A 26,700-nucleotide genomic window follows, 5' to 3' on the forward strand; every position below is an offset into this window, starting at 1 on the left:
CAGCGCTCCGGCAGCGCTCAGGGGGCGCGACCCTGCGGTCTGGGCGGCCCACATCACCGGCAGGGAACTTGGACCGGCGGAACCCGGCCCCGGGACTTTCATTTTGCCTCCTCGAGCCGCCCCGAGCGCGGCGCTCCACCAGGCCCGCCTTCTTCCAAACGCTCCCCCGCCGGAAAGCACCCCCGCTCCCGGGCCAGGAGTTCCCGGTCTGGCGCAAGAGCCGAGCGCGGCGGGTGGGCGGGGCAGGGCCCGGGGCGAGGCCCGGGGAGGGGGCCGGTGTTCCGGGGGCAGTTGGGGCGGGGCCGGGAGGAGGGCCGGGGCGGAGCCGGGGCGGGGACAGGGGCGCCGTGGTCCGAGCGCGGTCTGCCGCGGTCTGGACACCCGAGGTGGGCGCCGGGCTGGGTGCCTCGCTCCTGCCCCGGGGGGGACACGCGCTTCCTCTTCCACGCTCCCGGGCGTCCGGACGGGAGGGTCACGGCCGGTCCCGTAAGTTCGGGTCCCCGCGAGTCTGGGTCCCCGCGAGTCTGGGTCTCCGCGAGTCCCGGGTCCCAGCGGTCTCGGGGGCGGCGGTCGGCTGCTCCCACTGCGCCGGGGGCGCACAGGCCGGACGGGAGCGGGGAGCAGGAGGGGGGCCTCCAGCGGGAAGATGAGGAAGCCCGACGGGAAGATCGTGCTTTTGGGAGACATGAACGTGGGCAAGACGTCCCTGCTTCAGAGGTACATGGAGCGGCGCTTCCCGGACACGGTCAGCACGGTGGGCGGCGCCTTCTACCTGAAGCAGTGGCGCTCCCACAACATCTCCATCTGGGACACCGCAGGTGAGGGCCAGCGTCGCCCGGGCCCACGCTGTCCTGGGGCTCCGCAGGGACGGGGCGGGACGGCGGAAGAGCAAGGGCTTCCAGCCTGAGAGAAGCGTCCCCCGGGACAGGGATCTTCCAGGGCAGGGGTCCCCCAGAGCAGAGTCTCCAAGGCAGGGCCCCCCAGGGCACGGTGCCCCCAGAGCAGGGGTTCCCCAGGGCAGAGTCTCCAAGGCAGGGCCCCCCAGGGCACGGTGCCCCCAGAGCAGGGGTTCCCCAGGGCAGGCGTCCAGCAGCGCACAGGGCCCTCCTATGGCAGGTGACCCCATCTGGGGGATCAGGCTGGAGGTCACAGTGCGTGGCCACCCCTGGCCACTCTCTGTTCCCACTTGCTCTCCTTTGCTTATCAGCCACTCAGTGCGTCTTAGCGACAATCGAGTGACACTTGAAAAGCACCCCTGGCTCCAAAGGGAATCTGCTGGTGACTTTGTTCCCTATGTGTGTGGCTCCAGAGCCCACAGTCCCGCGCTGAGCCTGCTAATGTGACCAGAGGTATTTAAATACTCTCAGGAACAGGATCTCACAACAAGCTTGAGGGGAGAGCAGAGCTATATAATTACCCCTTCTTTACAAGAGAGGAAACCGAGGCTCAGAGCGGTCCCCTGCAGGGTCTAGTCAGGAAAGTAGGGCACAGAACTGAAGCCTGCCCTCTCTTAGTGCCGGGCATATCTGCATTTTCCAGTTCAGTTATCATCTGCTTGATCTCTGCTCGTATGTAATGGGGGTTAGAAGTGATTTTCTGTAGAAGCATTTTTAAGACAAGTAATGAATTATTTTAGTGTGTGCAGTATTTGTGATTTTTCAAAAGTACCAGAGGATCTTGATTCGAGCTTTCATAAACACTGATGTTTATGGTGTTACGGTAGAAAATATTTCCTTCCCCATGAAAACAAATAAGGTACCGTAAGTAAATAAACTGTAAATGGTAGGGCACGTTTTCAATGAGCATGACCTTTTAAAAGCCTGAAACTTTAAGGTCTGGCTTTTTTTATGTCAGTACTTTAACAAGCGATATATATACCCAAAGGTCCTGTCCAGAATTTTTAAATTGCTAAGTTGGGCACACCAGTCTGCCAAATAAGCAAGATGATAACGAATTCTCTATGTAAAACTCAGTGAAGGAAGTACATCCACCCTTGTCCCTCCTGCTTTCTTTGTTGCTATCTTTTCTACCGTGGTGGTTAACGGCTCGACTAATTCATCTGCAATCATGCCGTGAAAACAGCATCTCCCAGGTACAGATGTCCCTCGCGTCTCCTGTCTCCAGCTCCAGGTGCAGAGGGTGGCTCCTCTAGGCTCCCGTCCTTGAGCTGGCTCCTGGGCACTAAGCATTGGCGGTGCTGCAATGCTCACTCTGGAGGTCAGATTAAGTGAACACGACTCGTCTGCCTGTTGGTACAAGGCTGGCCCTTTACTCCTTTTGTTGACTGGCTGGACTTCACTACTGTCCTTGGTTTACAAGAGGAGATGCGGGATTGGTGTCGGGGCCCCAAACTGAGAGCCCTGAAGTGGCCGCCATTAGAAGCCGGCCTTTACCACGAGGTGTGTGCTTCTGGAACAGGAGCTGACTTCGGTGTCGGAGCAGGATCCCCAGCACTGAGGGTGTGAAGGGGCAGTGTCATTTTGACTGGCCACGTTTTTCTTCAGTGACAAAGACACAAAGCAGCCAGAATCTTGATCACCAGAGGGTTTTGTAACACGGCCGATGAGGTGTGCTGGATATCTTGTCCGGTCCGGGGGCGGCGGCTGTGTCCTGGCTGCCCAGCCTGAGCCTTCTTCCTCCTGCACCCCGTTGAGCTCCATCAGGCTGTCTGGGCCCCGTCCCCACGTTGCTGACCTCCTGTGTACACACGCTCGGGGTGACCGAGGCTTGGAGCCAACAGTGACACAGGCACCTCTGTGCCAGGCTCCCCGGGGACTGTGGGCTTGTGGGAGACTTGGAGGGAAAGGACAGGTAGGAATAGACACCTTTTCGGTAATCCTGGTTGGAAATTCAGAAGTTGAAGCTTTAGAGGATGTTAACGTTTGTCCTCCTCCTGTCTTGCTCTTAAACTTGCTTTCCATTCCACAGACATTGTTTTTTAAGTTGTGTTCATGTTACTTTCTATAACCGGGGCAGGAGGACGAGGACCAGGTGGAGGATGGGTCATTTTTAATGCTACTCTGGGTCACACAAGGTGGGTGAGGAGGGCGTGTGGGGTGTGGAGGCTGTTAGGATGTTTAATAGCAACAATGAGAGGAAGGGGTCCGAGTTTCTGTTTTGCTCCTGGCAGGTTTTCTCGAAAGCCAAAGCGCCTGGCTGCTGGACGCCTGAGGGGCAGAGTGGTGGGTGGAGCTGGAGAGGAGAGAGCTGCTGGGCCGCTAGGTAGGTTTCCTTAGTAGGCTGACGCGAGGTTCCTTCAGAGGGAGGGAGGACAGCTGGCGAGTTAGAGACGGGACCCGGAGGCTGGTGGAAGTTGAGTGGGATTCAGACGTTTCTGTCCTGGTGCACACGTGTCCTTCCATTGTGCCTTCGTCGCTCCGGCCCTCGCCTCGTCGGGCAAATGGATGTGGGGTGGTCACCACAGACGGTTTAGTAGGTCCCGGATGCAAAAGGAGGTTTCCCCGGAGATGAGACCACCCACACTGAGCTTAGCGCCCTCCCCTCTGCCGCTCCTTCGGGCGGTCTGAGCAAACGTAAGCCGAGCCCCGCCCCTCCTGCACGGGGCGCTGGTTCAGGCCCAGGTTCTGCGGAAGGAACAGCCGGAGTCACTGGCCCATGGGCTTTAAGCTCCAGGGGAAGGGGAGAGGCCGAGGAAACAAGTGATATCATCTCCCTCTGAGCATCGTTTTGAAGAAAATACAGCAGCGTGATGAGGAAGTGACCAGTGTGCCCAGATAGACCCCGCGCTGGAGCCCTGGAGGCTGGACGCCCCCCTCGATTCTCCCTCCTTCCTCAAGGTGGCGGCCCCTGGCTGCATCCCCCCCGTCTGCCCCGGGAACGCCGTCTTCTGACGCCACCTCCCTCTCCTCCAGCTGCCAGTGCCTCGTTCCTCGTTTCCATCTGCGCTCCCCCAGCAGCGTCCTTGGTGTCGGTGGCTCTACCTGTAGTCTTCGTGCCGATTCCAGCCCTCTGAGATGACACAGCCTCGCTCTTCCGTGCTCCCGACCTCCCTCCGAGCCCTCGCTAGCGGAGCTCTTAACATTCGCGTTTCTCCCCGCAGTCTGTTAAGGCAGTCTTGGCGCTCTCTATCACGTGTCTCAGATTCTTCCAGCCTCTGCCCATTGGCCAGTTACAGAGCCACTTCCACATCCGTTACTGCAGCACCCCACTCCCGGGACCAAAATCTGTGTTAGTCTCCTCCTGCGGCTGTAACAAATTACCACAAAGGTAGTGGCTTAAAAAAACACAGGTCAGAAGTCCTAAATGGGTCTCACTGGGCTAAAATCATGGTGTCGCAGGGCTGCACTCCTTCCCAGAGGCTCTAGGGAAGAATCTGGTTCCTTGCCTTTTCCAGCTTCTGGAGTCCGCCCGCATCCCTTGGCTTCTTCATCTTCCATCTTCACAGCCAGTGGTGGCTGATCAAGTCCTTCTCTCATCGCGTCACTGGGACGCTGACGCGTGCCTCCCTCTCCCAGTTTAAGGACCACTGTGGTTACACTGCCGTCCTGATAATCCAGGGTCATCGCCTTGTTTTAAGGTCGCTGGTCAGCAATCTGAACTTGTCTGCAGCCTTGGTTCCCCCTTGCCGTGTAACATAACATACTCACAGGCTCCAGGGATCACAACTTTGGGGGCCCATTGTTCTGCCGGCCACAGCCACTGACCACCTGTGTGATTTGGTGGCTGCGTGTCATCTCCCTCCACCTCATTTTCCTCATCTATAAAATGGGCACAGTTACAGCACCCATCTGGGGCGTCATCGTTAGGGATCAGCGAGTTAATACTGGCCAAGAGCTCCGAGCAGCACCTGGAAGGAGGAAGCGCGGTTTTAGTGTTTGCTCAATAGACAGTTGTCTCCTGACTCGAGCTGCTTATGACAAGCACCAGCACGCATGTCGCAGAGGGACAGGAGAGGCCGGGGCGGTCCCCCAAAGGTCATTCTCCAATAAATGGAGAAAGCAAAGAGAGGGGGCATTCAGAGAAGATGGTTTAAGATCTTTCTCTTGAACAACTTTAGTGCAACCCAGGAGAAGATGCTGGAGTTCCGGGTTATGAAATCGTGGTGTCTGGAGGAGGGAGCATGTAACTGCTCATGCTGTGAAGTTAGCTAAGAGGTCTTGGCCGCCTGTGGCAGAACCGAGGGCTCAGCCCCATGAGCAGCTGTGCTGTTACAGGGGAGCATCTGTGAAGGACAGGGTGGCACACAGGTGAAGATGCCAGATGAGATGGACCATCTGTCTGAGGACCACAAGCCCCCACCGCTCTCCTTCCACTCTGCACAGAAGCCATAGCCCCTGGCCTCACACCTAGGCAGCTGCTCCTAGATTCAGGGAACGTCAGGGATGCTGTGTCCGAAGTGAAGTTAGTTCAGGCTGGGAAAGGTGGGAGGCCGTGGATGAACCTGGAGAGCAGGTAGCTCTTTTTGACAGGGACCACGGATTTGTCAATGGTTGATACTTTGGCCTGGCCTGGGAGGATGGCCCGTTTTAACAACCTTGAGAGATTGGCACAGAAGTGGGTAGACAGCCCGAGCAAAATGTGGACCAGTGGGTAGAGGACTGGGGTTTAGCTGGCTCTCCTATTATCCTCGTGTGGTGCTGAGTGGGTTCTGAGGTCCTGATATGGTGACTCTCAGCCCGACAATCAGTATTTGTGAGATGGGAGAGCATCTAGTGGGTTACATCCCCTTTCTGTAGATAAGGGCCCTCACCGGTCGTGGTAAATAAAGTTTTATTTACACATAACTGTGCTCAGCATTAACCCACTATCTGTGGCTGCTTTCACATTTGACAAGAGATTTCCACATATCGAGGTATATGGGGTAGCTATTTGGGTTCAAAACTGATTTGCCTTGAACTAAAGAAGCCTGACTTATGGCCTAGCAAACATACGCTGTACATCTGCTTTACCCATCAAAGAACGCACTCTCTTAAGATAAGAATGCAGGGCCGGCCCCATGGCTTAGTGGTTAAGTGCGTGCACTCCGCTACTGGCAGCCCAGGTTCGGATCCCAGGCGTGCACCGCGTGCACCGACACACCACTTCTCTGGCCGTGCTGAGGCCGCATCCCACATACAGCAACTAGAAGGATGTGCAACTATGACATACAACTATCTACTGGGGCTTTGGGGGGGAAAAAAAGGAGGAGGATTGGCAATAGATGTTAGCTCAGAGCCGGTCTTCCTCTACAAAAAGAGGAGGATTAGCATGGATGTTAGCTCAGGGCTGATCTTCCTCACAAAAAAAAAAATAAGAATGCATCCTTCCCCTCCTCCACCCTATTGGTAATGCCAGAATTAGTCCCTTTCCTGACATCAAGGTCATGTTGACCTGCTAATTTGCAACTAAATACCCCTTTGAAACTTTGAGGAATATGTATCCTGGGCCTGTTTAATGTATGTTCTTTGTTCTAAAAAGGTGTAAGACTACTGAGCACCGGTGCTTCTCCGGAAGGCTTTCTTCCTTTCTGGAAAAGGCCTTCCCAGGTTGTAATCCTCACCTGGGCTCAAGTAAACTCCCCTTCTCTCTCTCATCTGGACTGCTTATGGGATATTTTGTCAACACTTTGACAGAGACCACACAGCACAGAGAGACAAAAACGTTTCCTATCCGGCCCTTGGCGGAAGGTGAGCTGACCCCTGGTTTAGGTCATGTGAGGGGGAAAGCGCTTCTCCAAAGTCCTTCCTGTGGTTACAGAAACTCCCCAAGAGTCAGCGTTCAGGGTTCGAGGGACCTGTGATTCGGTTAGACTCAGCGGGGCGCTCTCAAGTTTCTCCTGTGTGTCTGCTCTGAGGCAGACCAGGTTGAGGGGGGCCTGCGTGTAAGACCAGCAAGAGCTCCTACTGAAAAGAGTTCTTGGAAATAAATTGTAGTTTAGGTTTGGGATCTGCAAGCTAAACCTGCAAAGCCTGTGTTAGGAGGGCTCACATCTTTGTAGGTGGGCCCACATCTTTGTAGGTGGGCTCACATCTTTGTGGGTGTGTGTCCACATCTTTGTAGGTGTGTGTCCACATCTTTGTAGGTGGGTCCACATCTTTGTAGGTGGGCCCACATCTTTATTGCTACTGAAGACTTTGAATGGGTGCCCTCTGGGTGTAAGGCCTCCTTTGCAGAATTCCTCTGCTTTCTTGACCAGAAACAGTGGCCTGAATATGAACGTGCGTATTAAGATAGGTGGAAGAAAATTGACTGTTCTGGGTTCAGCAGGGCAGACAAAGCGCCACTATACTAAGAGATTGCAGAGGACAAAGGACGCCTGTGAGCAGCTGCACGTGCTGGGAGGTCAGCCCAGAGTCCTCCTGGAGGGGGCGCCAAGAATTCTGGGAGTGGGAAGAGGTATTTAAGGCTCACTAGTGTGGTATTGATCTGGGAGAATTTAACTAATGAATGTCAACCATATTCGTTAATGGATAACTGGATCGTGTTTAATGTCTCTGGAAGATAATTCCAGGCTGTTATCTTTAAGTTGGCAGGAGAAACAGAAACTTTATGATTCCAAATCAAACTTGCCCCTCTTGCTTTGTTGAGAGTTCACATAACTTTTCTCTCCATGAAAAAGAAATTTTACACACATGTACACACGTGTACATACACACAAGTTTAAACACGTGTTTATTCTTAGAACACCAGCTTCATCACTGTGACGACACATTTCCATGGTCCCGCCATCTTGTGCCCTCTGGCCTCGGCAGGTTCCAGCGTTCAAACTCCCCTCTCTTCTGCACACCCCTGAGGGTGTCTTTCCGTTGGGCCCTGGGATCCAGTCACTGTCCCCTCAAAGCCTCTCCCAGCCTTCCTGGATAGTCTTTCCTGTCCTCCTATTAGCTGAGACAGGTGCCTTGGAGCTGAGCTCTGTGTAATTCATCACATACACCCTGTCTTCTCGCTGTTCTCACCTTCCCTTAAGCTTCTCCTTCTCTGGGAATGTCTCCTCTCCTGGTGGTGCCCAACTCGAATTTATCCCATCTTTCAAGGCCACTTATTTCATGAAGCAGCCGTTGGTCATCATAGCAGAGGGAACTGCTCCTTCCTCCAGATTGTGTGACAGAGTGACCTGGGGTCCTTTATTGTGTTCTGCCTTTTATCTATTTTTGTTACTTGTTTGTCTTTCCTCTGATTTACAAACTCCTGGAGGGAAGACTGGGTTTTATTCATTTTTATGTTCTTCATAGAATCTAGCATTTTACTCTACAGTGTTTTTTAAGCTAAATTTTTGCTGAATGAAATTGTTGAAAGCGATGGGAAAAATTTAGAGAAGCTGAAATTACTGGTTTTATTTTCTTAGCGATATATTGACTCTGAGTGATAAAATCAGTATAAAAATATCATTGTCATGAGCCCTATAATGCAGCTAAAAATAGGCCAGTGTGTGCATGGCAAGGAAAGTCTCATCTGTGGCATTAATTGTATGTGTCCTTAAACAGCTCTTTAGGAACACTTATCTCTTTTGACTTCGATATCATTACAAATCTGTTTAGAGATGAAGAATAACACACCAGGACTTCTGCTTCTGGGAAGATGGAGCAGATGTACTTTTCCCTGTTCTTCCCATAAATTACAGCTAAAAACTTTGGGTGTTAGATATAAAATAAACATAAGAAGACTCTGAAATGTGGAGAAAAGAAGGCGATGGACTGGGACCTTGGGATCCAAGGAATGACACAGAATGAGCTCCCCGGGTGTTCTTTTTGCCTCATATGTCCCAGACTCAGAGCTGGAGAATCTAGAAATTTAGCAATGCCAAAGGGCACAGACAAAACAAAATCAAAAGCCTGCTCTCTCGCCAAAGGACCAGGAAAGAGGTAGCCTAACAAGACAGAACCTGTAACAGTAGCCAGTAACTGCTGTACTCCAGCCAAACACACAGAAAAAATGCCCCCACCCCCCGCAAGGCCTATGGGAGCCAGGGCTTCCACCCTGCTGGGTTGTTATGAGACACTCCAACCCCCCACTAGAGCAGTGTCAGAGAAGGCCAAGTAGGGAGCTGGGATCTCATCCTCACCAGGCGGTAACGAGCCCTGCCACTTCACAGCACCAGTGGAGGCCACGTGGGGAATGTGGGTGTCTGCCTCTGCCTGTCAGGAAAGAGGCAGTGCCTACCCAGGCCCCTTAGTCCCTCCAAGATGGTGTCAGAGGGAGCCAGCTAAAATGGAAGGTTTAAGTAAGATCCAAAGTGTCATAACACAATATTAAATGTCCATATTTCAGTTAAAAATCACTCATCATAAAAGAACTAGGAAGATCTCAAACTGGATCAGAAAGACAATCAATGGATGCCAACACTGTGATGACAGAGATGTTAGAGTTATCTGACAAAGACTTTAAGCAGCCATTGTAAGAATGCTTCAGTGAGCAGTTATGAACACACTTAAGTGAAAAGAATAGAGAGCCTCAGCAAATAGATTTAAAGGAGACCCAGATGGAACTTTCTGAACTGAAGAACACAATAACCAAAGTAAAAGACTCAATGGATGGACTCGACAACCGAATAGAGGGGAGAGAGGAAGGAACCTGTGAGCTGGAAGATAGAACCATAAACATCACCCAATCAGAAATACAGAGAGAAAATAGACTGGATGAAAATGAACAGAGGCTCAGGGACCTGTGGGCCAAAAGATCTAACACTGTGTCATTGGGGTCCTGGAAGGAGAAGAGAGAGTGTGGCTGTCAAACTACTGGCAGAAATAATGGCTGAAAACTCCCCAAATTTGGCAACAGACATAAACCTGCAGATTCCAGAAGCTGAAAGAACTCCAAGCAGGATAAACTCAAAGAAATCCATGCCAAGACACATCATAATTAAACTCTGAAAACTAAAGACAAGGAAAAAAATCTTGAAAGCAGCAAGAGACAAAGAATTAAGAATGACGGCAGATATCTCGTCAGAAACCATGGAGGTCAGAAGGAAGTGGCATGTTTTTCAAGTGCTGAAAGCAAAGACGAAGAATGTTGATACATAATTCCTGTTCATCTTTAGTCCCGAAAAGTGACTCTGGAAAGACATGCTTCTATTATAGATGCTACATGTTGACCTATGGGGCATCCAGATTGCTAGCTCACAGCCCCCACCTTCCTGGAGGCCCCTGCTTGGGCAAGTAGCAGGATTTATCTTGGCTTCCTGGGTGCCAAACACCATGCTTAGTGCCCTCTGGGCCTTGTCTTGTTTATTTCTTACAGCTCCTTTGTGGGGTTGGGATTTTTATTGCCTCCCTTTTGCATACCAGAAGCTAAAGCCCAGAGAGGCCATGGAGCTTGTTCAGGTGCACTGGATGCAGAGGAGCCCAGATCTGAGGTCGGCTTTTCATCAGATATAATGGTTTCCTTTCCATCCTCCCAACACTCACCTGGTGTGGCCGGGTGCTTTCCTTTAGTGCCCTCCATGTGCAGAGCACTTTCTCAGACACTCTGACCTTTGAACACCACACTCAGAGATGAGATGAAGATGGGGACTGGCTCCCTCACGCCTGGGCAGAAGACACAGACAAAACCCCACATCGAACAGAGGCAGAACAAACCAAACAGTACACCAGGCCCCCAACAAGAAAACAGACCCACACACCTTGCCCCCACGCCTTCATGAGAATGGACTGGGGCAGACACGGTATTGCAGACATTTTTAGGATGACAACTGATTGGCATTTACATATACAACTTTTGATTTAAATGGCCTCGTTAGAAGAACTTCCAGTTTATCAGTCTGATTTCTCATCTGCTTTTTGAAAGAGAGTGAGATGTGGGAAGCTCACCTTTTTCCTTGGTTCCTGATACTCATTCAGCTCCCCACTGTTGAATGCCCACTGTTTTTTCCACAACGCCCAAGCCTAGGCCTCCAAAAGTTCCCTGTGCTGGAGAACAGGCCTGGCTGAGATGAGCAGCAACAAGCCTCGAGTTCTCCACCCAGGCTGCAAGTGTGTGGGGCGCCACTGTGTCTCTGAGAGTCCCAAGGCCGGTTACATGGGCTGAGTGAGACTCCATCAGTTTGCTAGAGCAGATTGGGAAGAGAATGTTTTCTTTTGTTTTTGGTAGAGTAACAGAAGACCTTTTCGTTCTTAGATGCTTCTACATTTATTTGTAAAACTACTACTTCAGGTGGGAGTCACCCTCAGGAGGGGTGGGGTAAGGGCAGGGGTTGTGGAGGGCCTGGGCGGCACCCGCCACGTTCAGACCTCACCAGTCCACACAGCCTTTCTGGGCTCAGACGGTATCTTTTCCTCTCCCCGAGACCTCAGTGACAGTTGTGTGTGTCCTTTGTTATAATGGGGCTCTGGCACCCTCTTAAAAGAAAATGTCTTCGTATCACCTTCTTTGGAACATAGGCCATAGTAGCTGCTTTTCACCAACACTGTGAGAACTCAGAAGAGGTGCTGGAACGCTCTGCTTATTTCAGGGCTGCTTTGAGGAACTATATAACTTCCTCGGAGCCCTGAGCTCTTGCAGTTCAGAAGCCTTGCAGCAGCTGGGATGGGTGTTTCTGACTTACAGAGTCTCAGAGAATGTCTTTCTTAGTCTTGTTGGGGAAGAGGGAGAATCCCTCTCTGCCCTTTCCCTTTTTCTTATGGCTGGACAAATAATTAAAAGACAGGTTAGCAGGAGAAAATAATACCAAGTTTAATAACATGTATACATGGGAGAAACCAGGGAAACTGAGTTTCTCAATGCAATGGCAGAGATTCTCATCTTAAATACCATCTTCAGCTAAAGACAAAGGAGGATGTCGGGGGTGGGGAGGGAGACAGAAATCACAATAATCAAGAGTATGCAGATTTAAGGCCTCATCCTCCACACTGATAAGTTTCTAGAGAGGCCTTCCCCCTCCCTTCCCAATACAGAGAGGGAGATACCTTTACAAATGGAGATTTCCCTTATAAATGTAAATGTTTGTCTGGCAACTCTTTGCAGGGCTACCTAGAGAATGTGAACTGGGAGAGACAGAATTTTTGATAAGATGGGCTTCCTGGTGCCTTTCCTATTGTAACATCTATTTTGCATTATATTACAGCCATCATACGATTGTAACTCCTTCCTGGAACAGGTCTTCTAGGTTAAATTCTTTAGGCTGTTTGGAGGAGGTCAAATGTCCGTTAGACAAAATAATCAAGGTAAAGAGATATATTTCAGGGCCGACCCGGTGGCTTAGCAGTTAAGTGCACGTGCTCCACTGCTGGCGGCCCGGGGTTCAGATCCCGGGCGCGCACCAACGCACCGCTTCTCCGGCCATGCTGAGGCCGCATCCCACATACAGTAACTAGAATGAGGTGCAGCTATGACATACAACAATCTACTAGGGCTTTGGGGGGGGAAAAAAAAATAAAATCTTTAAAAAAAAAAAAAAGAGATACATTTTAGGGTGGCAAATTTTGATCTCCCACAGTCTGTATTATGGCCTTCCTCTCTCTCCTCAAACAAACGAGCAAACAAAATGTATGTATTACTGGGAAACATGGAAAACATGGGGAAGTTGCCATAAGTTTGCTTTTTCCATTATTTTTTAAAATTAGAGGTGCACTTACTACACATTTTGGCCAAATGCTCAATGACTGAATATTAAATTGTTAGAATTTTACTAAAAATCCTAGGCCATGAAAAATTTCCAAATAGGGCATTTTCTTGAAAGACTCGTGGCCTGAGTGGAATTAAATAATGAATGAAATCTAGGTCTTACAGGTTGTTCTATGTAATGCTAGTGCCAGTGCAACAAACATATTGAAAGGTTAGAATTACAGTATTATTTGTTATTCTGCCTTGATTTATTTAAAATTTTAAAAAACATTTGTTGGATCCAAAGAACGCAACCTTCTAACTAAGGTTGCCTAGCTGATGCACTCATCTCTATTTTTGTACTCTGCTGATCTATTTCCTTATTTATTTTTTGAAAGTTCTTAATTTTATTATTAACAACTTTCACAGGCATCAAGAATTCTTGTAGATAAACATTTACCCCTCATATAAGAAGCTTTTTTGTTGCAGGTTACTCCTGAAATGCTTACCTGTATTTGAAAGTACATGTTTAGATGTGTAGAATAGATCGAATGGCATGTTTATAATACTGTTCGTGTAGGCTGATTAGCTGTCACCCAACCTGTGGCCTCACACGTCCTTCAGGGACCCCCCAAAACCAGCCATCAAATCTACAGGCGTGCCAAGATGAGGCTCCTTCACAGATTTTGGCCACGTAACAGCTGATGCTAACATTGCGCTGACCGTGTGCCAGGCCGCTCTCAACTCTGTATGTATTTAACTGCTGTAGTCCTCCCTGGGGCCCTGGGAGGTACCAAGGTTAGGTCCTGTGTGAGTTTACACAAGCCTGCAAGCGGCTGAGTGGGCATCCGAGCTGGGCAAGCCGCCCCGGGGTTTATGGACTTAGTCACCAAGCCGGCCTCATCCTTCACAGCAATGACATCTATTAAAGTGAGACTGAAGGGGCAAGAGTGCTCTGTGTGCACACACGATGTGATAAATAGTGTCTCGGTACATTCTGTTCAGTGCCCAGGAGCTGCAGAGGCACTGCTGCACCATGAGTGGGAGGTTAACAATGTTACAGCCTTCTGGGCTGTCTCCTAACTAACAGCTCAGTGTATCAAAATGCCCAGTCCTTAAGCGCCTTACCCTTGTGGAGTTATATGACTGTATAGCTGTGTCTTCATGTCTCAGAGGTGCCTTCTCATTCACACAGAACCAGCTACTTCAGTACGTTGTTCCACTTCCCTTAGACAGAGGTCCTGGATCCGTCCATTTCCCTGGCTCGGCTGCCCTGTTTCTGGATAACTTCGGTAGAGAAGGTGCCTGTGGAGTGCTCTCACCAGCACAAGGGGCCTGGCAGCCTCATTTGGTGGTGATCCAGGTTTCTGATGCATCCAAGTCCTGGAGAAAGAAGAACGCTGTGGTTTGTGCTGCCAAAGTTCAGCCTGTCCTGGTGGCAAACGCTCCGGGTCAGTTGAAGCCTTGTGTGCTGGGAAGCCACCCCGTGCCAGTCTCTGCACACCTCAGAGCCCCCTCGCAGACTGGGAGTGGCCTGTGAGTCGCTGTGTCCTCGATAAAAGCTGGTGTTTCTATTCAGAAATAGAAGGCTGAGGTGTGACTGTGGGTCTTTGGGAAAGCCATCAGCTCATGGCATTTCTTGAAATGACTTGTGCCCCCTCCATAGTCAGATTTAGACGTGCCACCCTTGACTCATGGCCGCATTTGGGAATCAAGTAGATTTTTTTTTTTATGAATCAATTGGGGCACTTTTGTATAAGGATTATTCTTTCCATCTCTGAGTCTCAGTTACCTCATCTTAAATTTGTAGCAAACTGTGTTTACAGAGTTAATTATGAAGCTTGTACAAGATAGCAGCTGAGAAAGGGCCTCACACAGATCAGTAGCTCTTGGTACATAATGGATGTGATTTTCTTTCTCTATGCTCAGAATAGGTGACTCCACCTTGTAAAGGGGACAGGGGTTAAATAGCGGGGCTTTTTGTGTGCCTATTTCGTGGATTTCTCTGATTTGCTAAGGAATAACTTTTAGAGTTATTGTCAGGTATGATTTGGGTTGGACATTTAATTTTCATTTAATTGCAGTGTGCGTTCCAGCTTCTGGCTGAAGACCAAATGGCCCGCTCTGTTTCCCCGAACTCAGATTCTCAAATAGGATTACAGAACTCAGAAGTAAAAAGGGAATATTTTTTCCAAAGTCAGGGTATTGTAATCATTAATTGCTTAAAAATGAAGAATGGCTAGGTATAAAGAGGCCCTTTACTTAGTATTAAAGGGCATATTTTATAGTCTCTTACTTCCCCTTTTCATATGTTGCCTTGTCCTTCTTTTTTTGGGGGGGGGTTACTGTCTCCTGACTGCGATGACTCATATTTTGTGCTCTTCCAAGCTCCATGGAGCCCTGCGGGGCCACGTTGGTTACCCGCCCCAACACGACCTCCAGGTTCGTTCTAGTTTTAGTGTCCTACGTACGCGAGCGAGCCCTTAGCAAATGTGAATCCGTGTGTTCATTCAGCCAGCGCCTCCCACGAATCGGCCGCTGTGCCCAGCTTGAGGAACAGCGGGAACAAAGCCGACAGCCTCTCCCGAGGGGGTTTGAGTCAGGTGCAGAGACTGGCGTCAGACCAAGAGCTTGTATGATACACCTGTCATAAGTGCTGTGAAGAGAAGGTGGGAGGTGATGGGACGGTACGAATTGGGAGCCGAATTTAGGTCTGAGGGTGTGAAGTGGGTCCTTCTTCCTTGTGGAAAAAACAGTTTTGCTTCCATTTGCACCTCCCTCCATCGTTGCTTTGTGTTTTCTACCTGCATTCCTGTCACCCTCCATGGACTCTGCTATTCCTACTGTACACCCCCCACGCGTCTGGGCCTTCTGGACGTCCTTGAGCTGGTCATGACATCTGTCTGGCTCCCTCATTAGATGAGCTAAATAAGATCTTTAACATGTATTTATCTTTTTGTATCTGAGAGTCATGATTTGGCCCTTTCTTAAAAATTGTCTTTTACTGCATGTAAGTGTGGAATTGCTTAGAACAGTGCTTGACCAGATCTCCTTCCCGTCCTCGTGGAATGCAGAGGCACTCATAGAATGGCCCTCTGCTGCCATTACAACCCTATTGTTTGGCAGGTCCTCACCCAGCCCATTCGTACCACTGTCGGTGTTACGAGCTGCTTACTTCTCCGGGCTCCTTGAGCAGCTGCGTGAGTGCGCGTGGCCTCTGCTTCGAGATCTGTAAAGTGGGCGCGCCAGTAGCGGGGAGGATGAAATGAAATGGTGAGCGTGTGTACATGTAGATGCACATGCATGTTTGTGAGTATGCTTTCGTGTTTGTGTGTGCACCTGTGTGTGCATGTGTGTGCTTGACACTCTGCCTGGCACTTGCAGTGCAGTCTCACTCAGGGTTGGCTCTTATGGCAATTCCTAGAGGGAACACTAGCCTACTTGCTTAGAGGAAATCAGACTCAGTTGATTCAAGGAAACTGGTGAGGACACCGAGCCCAGGACACCCACGTCAACAACCAAGAGCAGAGACAGCTGTTCTTTCTTTCTAACTGGCAGCTTGTCCCAAAAATGAATGTCAGAGTGAGTGGAGGACGATTTCAGTACTTCCAAAGTTTCTGTCGTAACTGGAACCATTCTGGGAGGATCTTGCGCTGAGTAGATAAGAATGGTCTGTGACTTGCATGTCACAGTGCTCGGCGAAGCAGCAGTGTTGCCGGCTGCATTTGTATTGTGTCCAGGCTTATTATAAACCATTTCTGGGCTGTTCGAGGACACTCTGCTCCCACTCTTCAAAGCTTGTTGACCCACTGTTTACTTGGCTGGGCACCTTTTCTACAGCAGTTGCAAAAACACATTCCAAACCTAATTAATTTCCAATCTGATTAACTCTGGTTAGTTACCATGTAGCCACAGGCCCCAGCAGCTCAGGAGCGAAATTTGAACGCCTGATGCATGTTCCCCTCTCAGCTGTCCCTGGTTGAGCACCTGCAGCTGCTCTGTAACTGTGACCAGGAGCAGAGGCCAGGAAGAAGGCAGCAGAGGGGGAAGTGCAAAAACGGCCACTCGGGTTGTTCATACTGTGTTCATACTCTTTCTCGTCTTGGGTTGGCGAGAGCTGCCCCTGGACTGCTCCAGGCTTTACAGCCTTGCTCTTCCAAGTGAGGCCCGTGGGTCGGCAGCAACAGAATCCGGGCCCCACCTAGACCTCCAGAATCAGACTCTGCATTTCAACCAGATCGCCGGGTGATTCACGGTCCAGATTGAAGAGAAGCTGTTCTGGGCTTGCTGCAGCCACAGCAGCAATGAGCTATGAGGAGAGAGAAGGGCAGCATCAGGCCATGAGAGTTTTGGGCGTTCTTAGTAGGCACTATTTTTACATGCCATTCTGTCTCTGTCTGTCTGTCTGTCTGTCGTCTTTCTACTTACTATCTATGTATCAATCAGTCTATCTATCTTTAACCATACGGAGTTTTTTTTTGTTGTGGTAAAATATACATAACATAAAATTTACCATTTTAATCATTTTTAAGTGCACAGCTTGGTGGCATTAAGTGCACTCATACTGTTGTGCAACCATCACCATCATCTCCAGACTTTTTCATCTTTCCAACTGAAGCGCAGTACCTGTTAAACACTAACCCCCATCCCCTCCCTCCAGGTCCTTTCTGTCTCTATGAATTTGACTATTCTAGGTAATTTTTAAAAATTTTACTTTTGTGCACAGCATAATATTGTTGTACTTAAATATGATAAACTAAATTCTAACAATATACTTCAAAATTATTGATTTAAAGGCACTGTTAAATCAATAAAATTGTGTCAGGTACTCCTAGGTTTCCCCTGTCATCCCTGGAAGGCATTTCTAATTTTATAGTGTCTGTCAATGGATAATGTACTTTTCAGGGAGTTTTATTAGAACACATCCAATCTGTTAAGCAAGAGATAACTAGACCTCATAAACATCTGTAAAATCCTGTTTCCTTAGAATTGTTCAGAAAGGATTTAATATGCTTCCCTTGGGATAGAATTAACAGGAAAACATTTGTTCTCTGCCGTGTATTTCTCAGAAGATTATACATTATGGAGAAGAAGAAAAAACTATTCTGTGTAGCAAAGCTGTTAGAAATAACTGGGATATTTATTGAATGGAGTGCTCCAGATAAGAGGCTATTCTAGATAACTTAGTATTTCTAGAAAACTCTTTAAAGAGTTTTCTTAATATGGTATTTGCAGTTCAGTCTTGACTTTGAAACAAGTTCAAACTTGCTTTAAAAAATCTGAAATGATTTTAGTTTCCTGCTTTAATAAGTAGAGAATTTAACAAATGATTGAGTTTTTCTTTGATAATCTCATTCTAAAAATTAATTATCGCAGGTCAACAGAGTATCTGTTGAAGGTAAAGGAGATTGGATTAAATATCCTGGTTTGTGAGAGTTTTTGTTTTTTAAAGCTAAATCTGTTATGTAAGTGTGTTTTCTTTGGATTTGCCTCTTTTTCTTAATATTAGAATGTTAAAGAACATCTTTTTATTGAATTATTTTGTCTTGATAATTGAATTATTTTTAGTAAATTCATGTCTGAAAAAAGTGAAGTAATTTGAGTATTAAGTTCCAGTTATTATTATGTAATCTTAGTAATTATTTCACAAGGCCCAGTCAGTGAGTCACAGTAAGGGATTAATTTATGTGCAGTTGATTATTTGAGTGGTTCATATGACATATGCCATGTTCTTTGTTTTTGGTTTGGTCTTCATATTGTCAAACAGAAACAACAGAAATGACACATATGCTGATTTGGGTAAAAATACATTGTATATGTGTTTAAATGTGAAAATAAATCCATTTTTATGAGACTCTCTTCCTCTCCCCCATAATGTTGCTGTTCCATTAGTTGGAAATTTTGGGTTTGGGTTCCTTTATAGAAGGAAAGAAGTCCCCTTTTACAGGAGTGGGTTTGGATGACCGTAGTTAAATAGTTGCTGACCGATGCCCAGTAGTTAAGTCCCGCAAGGCTGTTTTTCATTTTGTTACCAGTGGAAGTCCGTGGGCTTCCTATACTAGAAGAATAACTGTCTTCCTTCATGTCCTGACGCACAGCTGTGTTTCTGAATGCCTTTTAATGGTCACAGACTATTAAGGACAATTTTTTGTTTCCCCAAAGCCCCAGTGTATAGTTGTATGTCCTAGTTTGACGTCTTTCTAGCTCTTCTACGTGGGACCCCACCTCAGCATGGCTTGATGAGGGGTGCGTGGGTCTGCACCCAGGATCTGAACCCGAGAACCCTGGGCCGCGAAAGCAGAGTGCATGAACTTAACCACTACGCCATGGGGCTGGCCCCTTAAGAACAAAATTAGAGGAACTATAAATGCAAGCAACTAAGTTGGATGATTGGATTTTAATTATTTGCTTATCTTTAAAAAATATTACCTAATCGGCTCATTGGTTGGTGTAATTCATTAACTGGTGTTGAGGGTTTAGTTCTTCCTTCTGGCAGAAAAAAAATTTTCTTTTCCTTGTAAACTCCTGCTCTTTAATGTCCAGCTGATGACTGTTGGCTCATTGTCTTTTCTGGCACAGAGTTTTCGAGAGGTTTGTCCTGTATGGTGACACGTACCCATTGTGGGGGCTCTTACCTCGCTGGCGCAGCGGGAAGGGCCTGGTCTCAGGGTCTTTACCGGGAGATGGTGACTCTCGCCCAGCGTTGGAGGCCAAGACTGTGTAGTCAAAAAGTGCGTGGTGGACTCCAGCCATCTACACAGGCAGTGTTACCGCTGTTTGCAGACAGTGGACAGTTCCTCCAGGCTCGTCCACACTGCGGCCGTGCCGGGGGACAGACCTGCCCTGTGGGAGCTGGTGCCACTGGGAGGACTCCCAGTGTCCTGGGAGCGAAAAGCGAAAAGCTTTTCGCTTTCTGTGCTTCTCTTGCCTTTTTGGGTTTGCTCCCTTTCCAATAACAGAGGTATAACGGGTCATCCCATTGTTATTCCATCTGGATTTTGAAATACTGGTATTCTCTTTTTGAACCCAGTTTTCCCCATCCGTCTTAGAGCAGGACTTGAAGCTGATAGGGTAGCATGCGCTTAGGAGGGGGCTCTGGACCCGATCACAGGGTCAAGTCCCTCCTCTGTGCTCGCGGTCTGTGTGCTGTGGCCCGTGGACATCCCTGTCAGCGCCTTCCTCGGGCCTGGGGGTGAGGATGAGACGGCAGCCCCCCACGGGGGTGGGAGTTAATGACTGGAGCCCTAAGGGGCTGGGAGCCGGCCTGTGCGTGTAGGTGCTGTGGCAGTGTTGGCGGCTGGGAAAGGTGCTGGTCCTCAGCGTACTCTGGTTAGGAGCTGGAAGGGCGCTCATCCAGAGTAAGCGCCTGCTGCTCTCCTGTCTGCTTGACCAGGAGGAGCTCCTCACATCGAGGGCACGCTCGCAGGCACCCCGACGTCTGCCTGCCCTCCACAGGACTCCTGCACTTCTCCCGCAGGTCTTGAGATGCCGCCAGTCTCCTGCTGCTTTGCCTGGATAAGTCGGTAGTTTTTCTTTGATATCTTTTTCAGCGGTTACCACCTCTTCCTTCTTGTATTTCTCAAGAGACACAGTGAACTGGACTTGGATAATTTGTTTCTTCTTGTGCAAATCAGATTAGAGGGTGAAGATCCTTCCTTAGAGCAGCACCAGGTCGAGGCAGAAACGGTGAGGCAATTTTAGACATTTCTGTCCGTGGGAAATTCGCTTTGTGATTTCTGACTTGTTTCCAGGAAGTGAGCAGTTTTGCTGACTTTGGCTTGGCAGACGACAGATGACTCTTCATCTTTGAGAGTGGTTATTTGAGTTCACTGCTATCGGAACCATCCTTATCAACTTCTCCTTCAGTGTGGGTCACTGAAGTTCACAATCCTCTAGCTCTTTCTCCTGCTTGTGGAGAGAGGAGGAAGTGGCGAGGGGAAGGAGGCAGAAGCTTGTCTCTGACCCCTTCACATGGACGTTGTTTTTGTTCGATTCATGGCCTTTGGTATCTGAATGAAGAGGCCATCGGTCTGCAGCCCAATTCAGATCTTAGTGGGTGTGGTAGTTGCCAAGGGCTGTCGTGACAAAGTTCCACACACTGGGTGGCTTAAAACTTCAGAAATCCATTCTCTCCGAGTTCTGGAGGCCAGAAGTCCGAAATCAAGGTGTCAGCAGGGCCACGTTCTCTCTGAAGTTTCCGGGGGAGATCTGTTCCATGCATCTCTCAGGGGTTCTGGGGGTCGCTGGCGTTCCTCGGCTTGCAGAAACATCACTCCAATCTCTGCCTCCCTCTTCACATCGTCATCACCCTGCTTGTGTGTCTGTGTGTCCATCCTCTTCTCACAAGGACACCTAATCTAATAGTTATATTAGATTAGGGTCTACCCTCGTGACCTCATCTTAACCTGATTACATCTGTAATGACCCTATTTCCAAATAAGGTCACGTTCACAGATACTGGGGGTTAGGACTTCAATATATCCTTTTGGGAGACAGTTTCCCCCCGCAGGGGGCATGGACTACATTTGTTATTCCATTTCTTAAGCTGAGGTGGTGCTCCCTGCCCCCTGGCTCACCTTCAAGGAGAGAAATCAAAGCCCACGTTTGAAGTGAGCAGCCAGAGCTTCCCAGGTACCACTTTTCCCCTGTCTGGGGCCAAGAGGCAAGATGTGCTCAGATGCTCCTCACGTGCTCATCGAGTCCCGCTGCTCAGAGGGGTGTAGGGGTGGGGTGCAGTGCTTTATGGCCACCTGTAAAAATGAGCTGCACAAGGCGTTTCATGGAAGGGCCCACAGCTGAAAGGCGCTCCGAGGCAGGTGAGAGGGTGGGACTTGGCATCTGGAGAACTGGCTTCCAGCCCCACCGTTTGTTGGCTGGTGATGTTGGTTGTTGCTGGGCATCTCTGAGCCTGGATTTCCAGATCATCGGAAAGGGGAAAGATGAAGACTTCCTGAGGGAGTTGCGAGGATTAATGAAGATAAAGCATGCGGAGCTGTTTCATAAGTGAGCCCCACGTGGGTGTGAGTTACTAGTTTCTGTGACTCGGCATGTGCTCCCTCATGCCTATGACAAGTGGTTCCTGAGTGTCTGTGTGTCCCGAGAACTGTGCTCGATGCTGGGAATGAGCAGGTGGCATCTGCCCTCAGAGGACTCGAGGGTCAACATCTGGGCTGTCCAGAACAGTAGCCGGTGGCCACATGTGGCCTTGAACACTTGAGATGTGGCTAGTCCCAGCTGAGATGTGCCCTAAGTGTAGAGTGCACATCTGGTTTCAAACTGTTAGTACAAAAAATGGTCATCTCCGTCAGTGTTTTTTATACTGACTGTATAGTGAAATGATAATATTTTGGCCCTGTTGGGTTAAAGAAAATATAATTTAGAAAATAATACCGCCATTTTTAGCTTTTTATATGTGGCTCTCAGAAAATTTAAGATTACATATATGGCTCACATTCTATTTCTTCCGGATGGCGCTGCTCAGTCCGTAATAAAAACAAGAGGGACCATTGAGGAGTGTTTACTGTTTGCTTTTCAAAAAGCTTTGAGGGGTTAGATATAAACCTTTTTTAATGGTTTAGGGAACTGATAAGTGATAGAGCCAGGATACCCAAGTTTGTCCACCCTCGAGGCCTGTGCTGCCTCCCGTTTGTGAGTGAATGAATGATTGAACGACTGTGCAGGTGTGAAGGTGGGGGAGTGGGGAGCAGGATGGTGACGTGGGCATGTAGGGGTCTGACCAAGGATTTCTCTGTGCATTTGCCGGGGTGCACTGATGGTGGGGGGCACATTGCTGCTGCACACAGTCTCAGCAGGGGTGGTGGGCTCAGGGTCCCGAGTGCAGACACGGGGGCTGGACAGGTGTGAGTCTTGATGGTTTGGGTTTTAATCACTCTTTGAGAGCAGAGCTGTTGGCACCATGTCCAACAGGCACTGTCCTCAGGCCACCGCCCACGAAGGACCGAGACGAGGCGGTGGGACAGGCCAGAGCTGGGTTGAGAATCATCCCTGTGGCCGGGGCTCCCACCTGGTGCCTGGGCATTACAGGGCTGTCCCCAGGATTCAGAATTCCCCGGCATGACTGGGGCCTGAGTCCCCTGGCTATTCTCCTCTTCAGCCACAGGGAAGAGTCCCTGCCTTCTCTGTGATGGCTGCGGACAGGAAGGGGGGGTTTGTTGTGGCAGGTTTAGAAAGTGCATTAGAGGGCCAGCCCCGTGGCTTAGAGGTTAAGTGTGCGCGCTCCGCTGCTGGCAGCCTGGGTTCGGATCCCGGGCGTGCACCGATGCACCACTTCTCTGGCCATGCTGAGGCCGCGTCCCACATACAGCAACTAGAAGGATGTGCAACTATGACATACAACTATCTACTGGGGCTTTGGGGGAAAAAAAAAGGAGGAGGATTGGCAATAGATGTTAGCTCAGAGCCGGTCTTCCTCAGCAAAAAGAGGAGGATTAGCATGGATGTTAGCTCAGGGCTGATCTTCCTCACAAAAAAAAAAGGATACACAGAAATGAAAAAAAAAAAAAAAAAGAAAGTGCATTAGATCCCTGGGGCTGCCATAACAAATTACCACAAACTGGGAGACTTAAAACAGCAGAATTCATTCTCTCACATTCTCTGTTCCCTGGAGGCTGGAAGTCTGAAGTCTGGCAGGGCCATGCTGCCTCTGAAGGCGCTAGGGGAGAAACCTTCTTGCTTCTTCCAGCTTCTGGCAACCCTGGGCGTTCCTGGGCTTGTGACCGCATCACCCCAATTTCTGTGTCCATCGTCACGTGACTTCTCCCTTGTGTCCCTTGTAAGGACACTTGTCATTGGATTTGAGGCCCACCAGGATAATCCAGAATAGTCTCCTCAACTCAAGATCCTTAACTTAGTTACATCTGCAGACACTTTTTTTATCAAATAAGATGCCATTCACGGGTTCCAGGGATGAGGGCCTGGACGTCTCTTTTGGGACCACCACTCAGCCCACTGCAGATGGTAGGAGACTTTAGAAATCCCTCTTTTATGGGACAAAAGACAAGAATGAAAGACAGAGAAAGAAGGAGGAGATAATGGCAAACCCAGGAAAAATCTAAGTGTGATTCCCTGTTCCGTTCTCTGTCTCCCTGGGCTGTTCCCACTCCACCCCCAGTAAGAGATGGTCCTGGATGCCTGTTTTGGAAATCGTATCTGTCCAATGTTTGTTGTTTAGCTGTTGAAAACCTGGCAGGAGAGGACATGGGCGCAGTTTTGTGGAGTTTGGCTTTATTCTGAAGCCTGCTGGAAGTCTTAGGAAGTCCGCTGCAGATTTTCATGACTGGACCTGCACTTAGGAGAGAACTGGTCAGCCTAGTGGGGAGGGCAGACAAGGGCCTGAATGAAGAAGTAACCGGTTTGGGTCAAAGTGACACTTGCAGTTGCTGAAAAGCCCCTTTCAGGCCACTTCCCCCTTTCCCGTGGACCTGATGGCCAGTTTGGCTGAGAGGCCTGGCTTCCCGCTGACTGGTGCAGAGTGGGGTCTGGGAGCGTGACCTAGCTGGGAGGCACCAAGGAATGACTGCTGGGTGACCAAGTCCCAGGTTGCTGTGGGGAGGGACTCTGTTTATGGAGGGAATTGGGGCCTCTGTGGAGACATCTGGAGATGGGGGAGCAGGAGGGGAGATGGGCTGCTGAGAAGTCCCACCCTCTGGAGAGCCCCAGCTTTGACAGCCACCATGTTCCCGAGGGGACGTTTCCCAGAGAAACAAGTGAGTAGCTCCAAGTGTGTTAGTCTAGAGACACAGAACCAATAGGATATATGAACATATATGTGTGTGTGTGTATATATATATATATGTATATAGAGAGAGAGAGAGGAGAGAGAGAGAGAGGGTTGGGGGAGAGAGATTGGTTTTAAGGAATTCGCTCACGAGATTCTGGGCTTGCAAGTTGAAGTGTGCAGGGCAGGCTGTGAGGCTGGAGCCTCAGGGAAGAGTTGATGTTGCCGTCTTGAGTCCAAAATCCGCAGGCTGGAAACTCAGGCAGGGTTTTTTAAAACTCAGGTTGCAGTCTTGGGGCAGAATTCCTTTTTCTCCAGGAAATCTTAGTCTTTCCTTGTAAGGCCTTCACCTGATTGCACGAGGCCCACACACATTATGGAAGGTAATCCACTTTACTTAAAGTCAGTTGATTGCAGATGTTAATCACATCTAAAAAATACCTTCATGGCAACACCTAGATTAGCATCGGGTCACACAGCTGGGCATCTTGGCCTGGTCAAGTGGACACATAAAACTGACCATCACAGGTATCATAGTGGTAGCAGACTCACGCACCCGTTTCCTGGAACCTCTGCGTGAACGGTGGATGCTCAGATGAAGGGCCCTTGCCCATTGCCTCTCCAGGTTGCACACCGTTGGAAGCAGCTGTGCCTGGCACTGGCCCCGGAGAGCCAGCTCCTATCATCACCCCGGGAGGACGCGTGGTTCCTGTTTCTATTGTGCGAAAGGAGCTTTAACCACCTCCTCTTTCAGACATTCCTGAGTGGTCGTTGTTTCCCTGGGCCATTCTCTAACTAGGTTCACTATCAGTTCACTACCACTAACCAGCTTCCCTGACCAGTTTAGAAACACATACACACAGATGGAATGTTCTAGGTCTTGCCTTTGACTGTAAACTTGAGTCAAAACTTGTCAACCCGTACAACAGAGAACTAAAGTAATCTTTCAGGTAGTATTTATAATGCTGCGGGTGGAACTTGAAAGCGTTGGAAAAAGGATTTTAGTTTATTTTAAAAAAAATCTCTCTGGCTGTTTGCTGGTGGCCTTGTTTCTGTGCGTGCCCTGAAGTTTCCATTCGTTCGCATCCCTGGGTCTGTGAATCCGAGTTGTTTTATCTCTCTTCAAGTCGTCGCGTCGATATTTCTGTGAGCTCGTCCAGCGGGCGTCCCGCCTTTGCAGGGCGTTGAAAAAGTTCCTCTTTCGGGGTTGGCATTTGCGTTTCCTAGCAGACCTTACTTTTCAACTGCACTGAAATAAGAGCGTTCTGATTTTCACGCTGTAACAACTGCCTTTTATCTCCCACTTTCACTGAGCAAGTTGGGGATCCTCTCCTCTGGCTGCACCTCACTTTCGCCAGGGGAGCTTTTAAAATGGTAGCGATGCCCACGCTCCCGGCAGATCCTGATTCACATGCTCGGGGAGGGGGGGGGAGCGTCTGAGCATCAGTATTTTTCAAAAGTCCCCGCCCATGTTTAAAATGTGCAGCCAGCTTTGTAATGTGGTTTCTGACGGTTATGCCACTTATTCAGTTATTTTAGACCATTTAAGCAAAAGTGATACGATGCTCAGGGTGAAAGGCTGGCTGTCGTTTGGCTGGAGGGTGGCTGGAGAAAAACAGAGAAAGCAAGCAGACACTGGATCCTCGCTTGTCCTGCAGCCGGTGGAGATTAGCGTGGCCGCTGACGGCTGGAGCCCTGTGCCTGCTGCTTTGCAGCTCCTCACGCACGGGGTGCGGCAGCTACAGGACAGAGCCCCCCGGAATCTGAGGAGGAGGTCATCCCCCGAGAGTACACCCTGTACAAATGAGAAAGAGGTGGGAGATTGCTCAGGGGTCACAGGCCCTAGGAGACAGTGTGTAGACGTGCTGATGAAGACCCAGGACACTGCGGTCCTGGGATGGTGGGGTTCATCCTTAGGTGAGGGAGGATCTAATTCACGATTTACAGTGTATTTAACAGACGCGCAGGGCTGAACACGAGCCAGGTGCAGGTCTAGGCAGTTTGCCTGTGTAAGTTAATTCCGTTTTCACAACCACCTTTTGGTGGGCACTGTCCACATTTTGGCGACAGGAAACTGAGGCATGGACAGTTAAGTGACCTGCCCTAGGTCACACGGTGGGGATTTGAGCGCAGGTAGTCTCCAGAGTCAGGCTCTTTCTGAGTGGTCAGACCACAGACTACCTGGGACCTGGGGCCAGCGTCCTGGCTCTGGGCTCCACCCTTCCTGCTGGGGGCCACTTCTTGTGCTTTCTGTGCCTCAGTTTCTCCCTCTGTCAATGTGGGAAGGGGAAGGCCCACTTAGTGGTTGCTGGGAAGACGGCGTGAGCTTACTAAACCCCAGGGACTTGGTAACTGTTATCACGCTGACCAAGCTTCCTCCCAGTCACTAGTCCCATCTTTCCTGTACCTGATCCCTGGAAAGAAATATGGAGGTTAATATCTCATTCCCTGTTATAAATGACTCCATTGAGATTCTGGTTTCCCAG

General features: G+C 49.3%; 1 protein-coding gene across 1 annotated transcript in view; it reads left to right on the forward strand.

Annotated features, from left to right (window-relative positions):
- The first annotated feature begins 350 nt into the window (after positions 1-350).
- The window catches only part of RAB20 (RAB20, member RAS oncogene family), a 33,960-nt gene continuing 7,610 nt past the window's right edge, over positions 351-26,700 (forward strand). The window contains exon 1 of the mRNA XM_004423172.3: positions 351-818. Coding sequence (XP_004423229.1) covers positions 647-818 — 172 coding nt within the window. The 5' untranslated portion in view covers positions 351-646. The remainder of the gene's footprint in view (positions 819-26,700) is intronic.

Source organism: Ceratotherium simum, chromosome 10, assembly GCF_057802395.1.
Source record: "Ceratotherium simum simum isolate JZ-2026a chromosome 10, ASM5780239v1, whole genome shotgun sequence".
Lineage (NCBI taxonomy): Eukaryota > Metazoa > Chordata > Mammalia > Perissodactyla > Rhinocerotidae > Ceratotherium > Ceratotherium simum.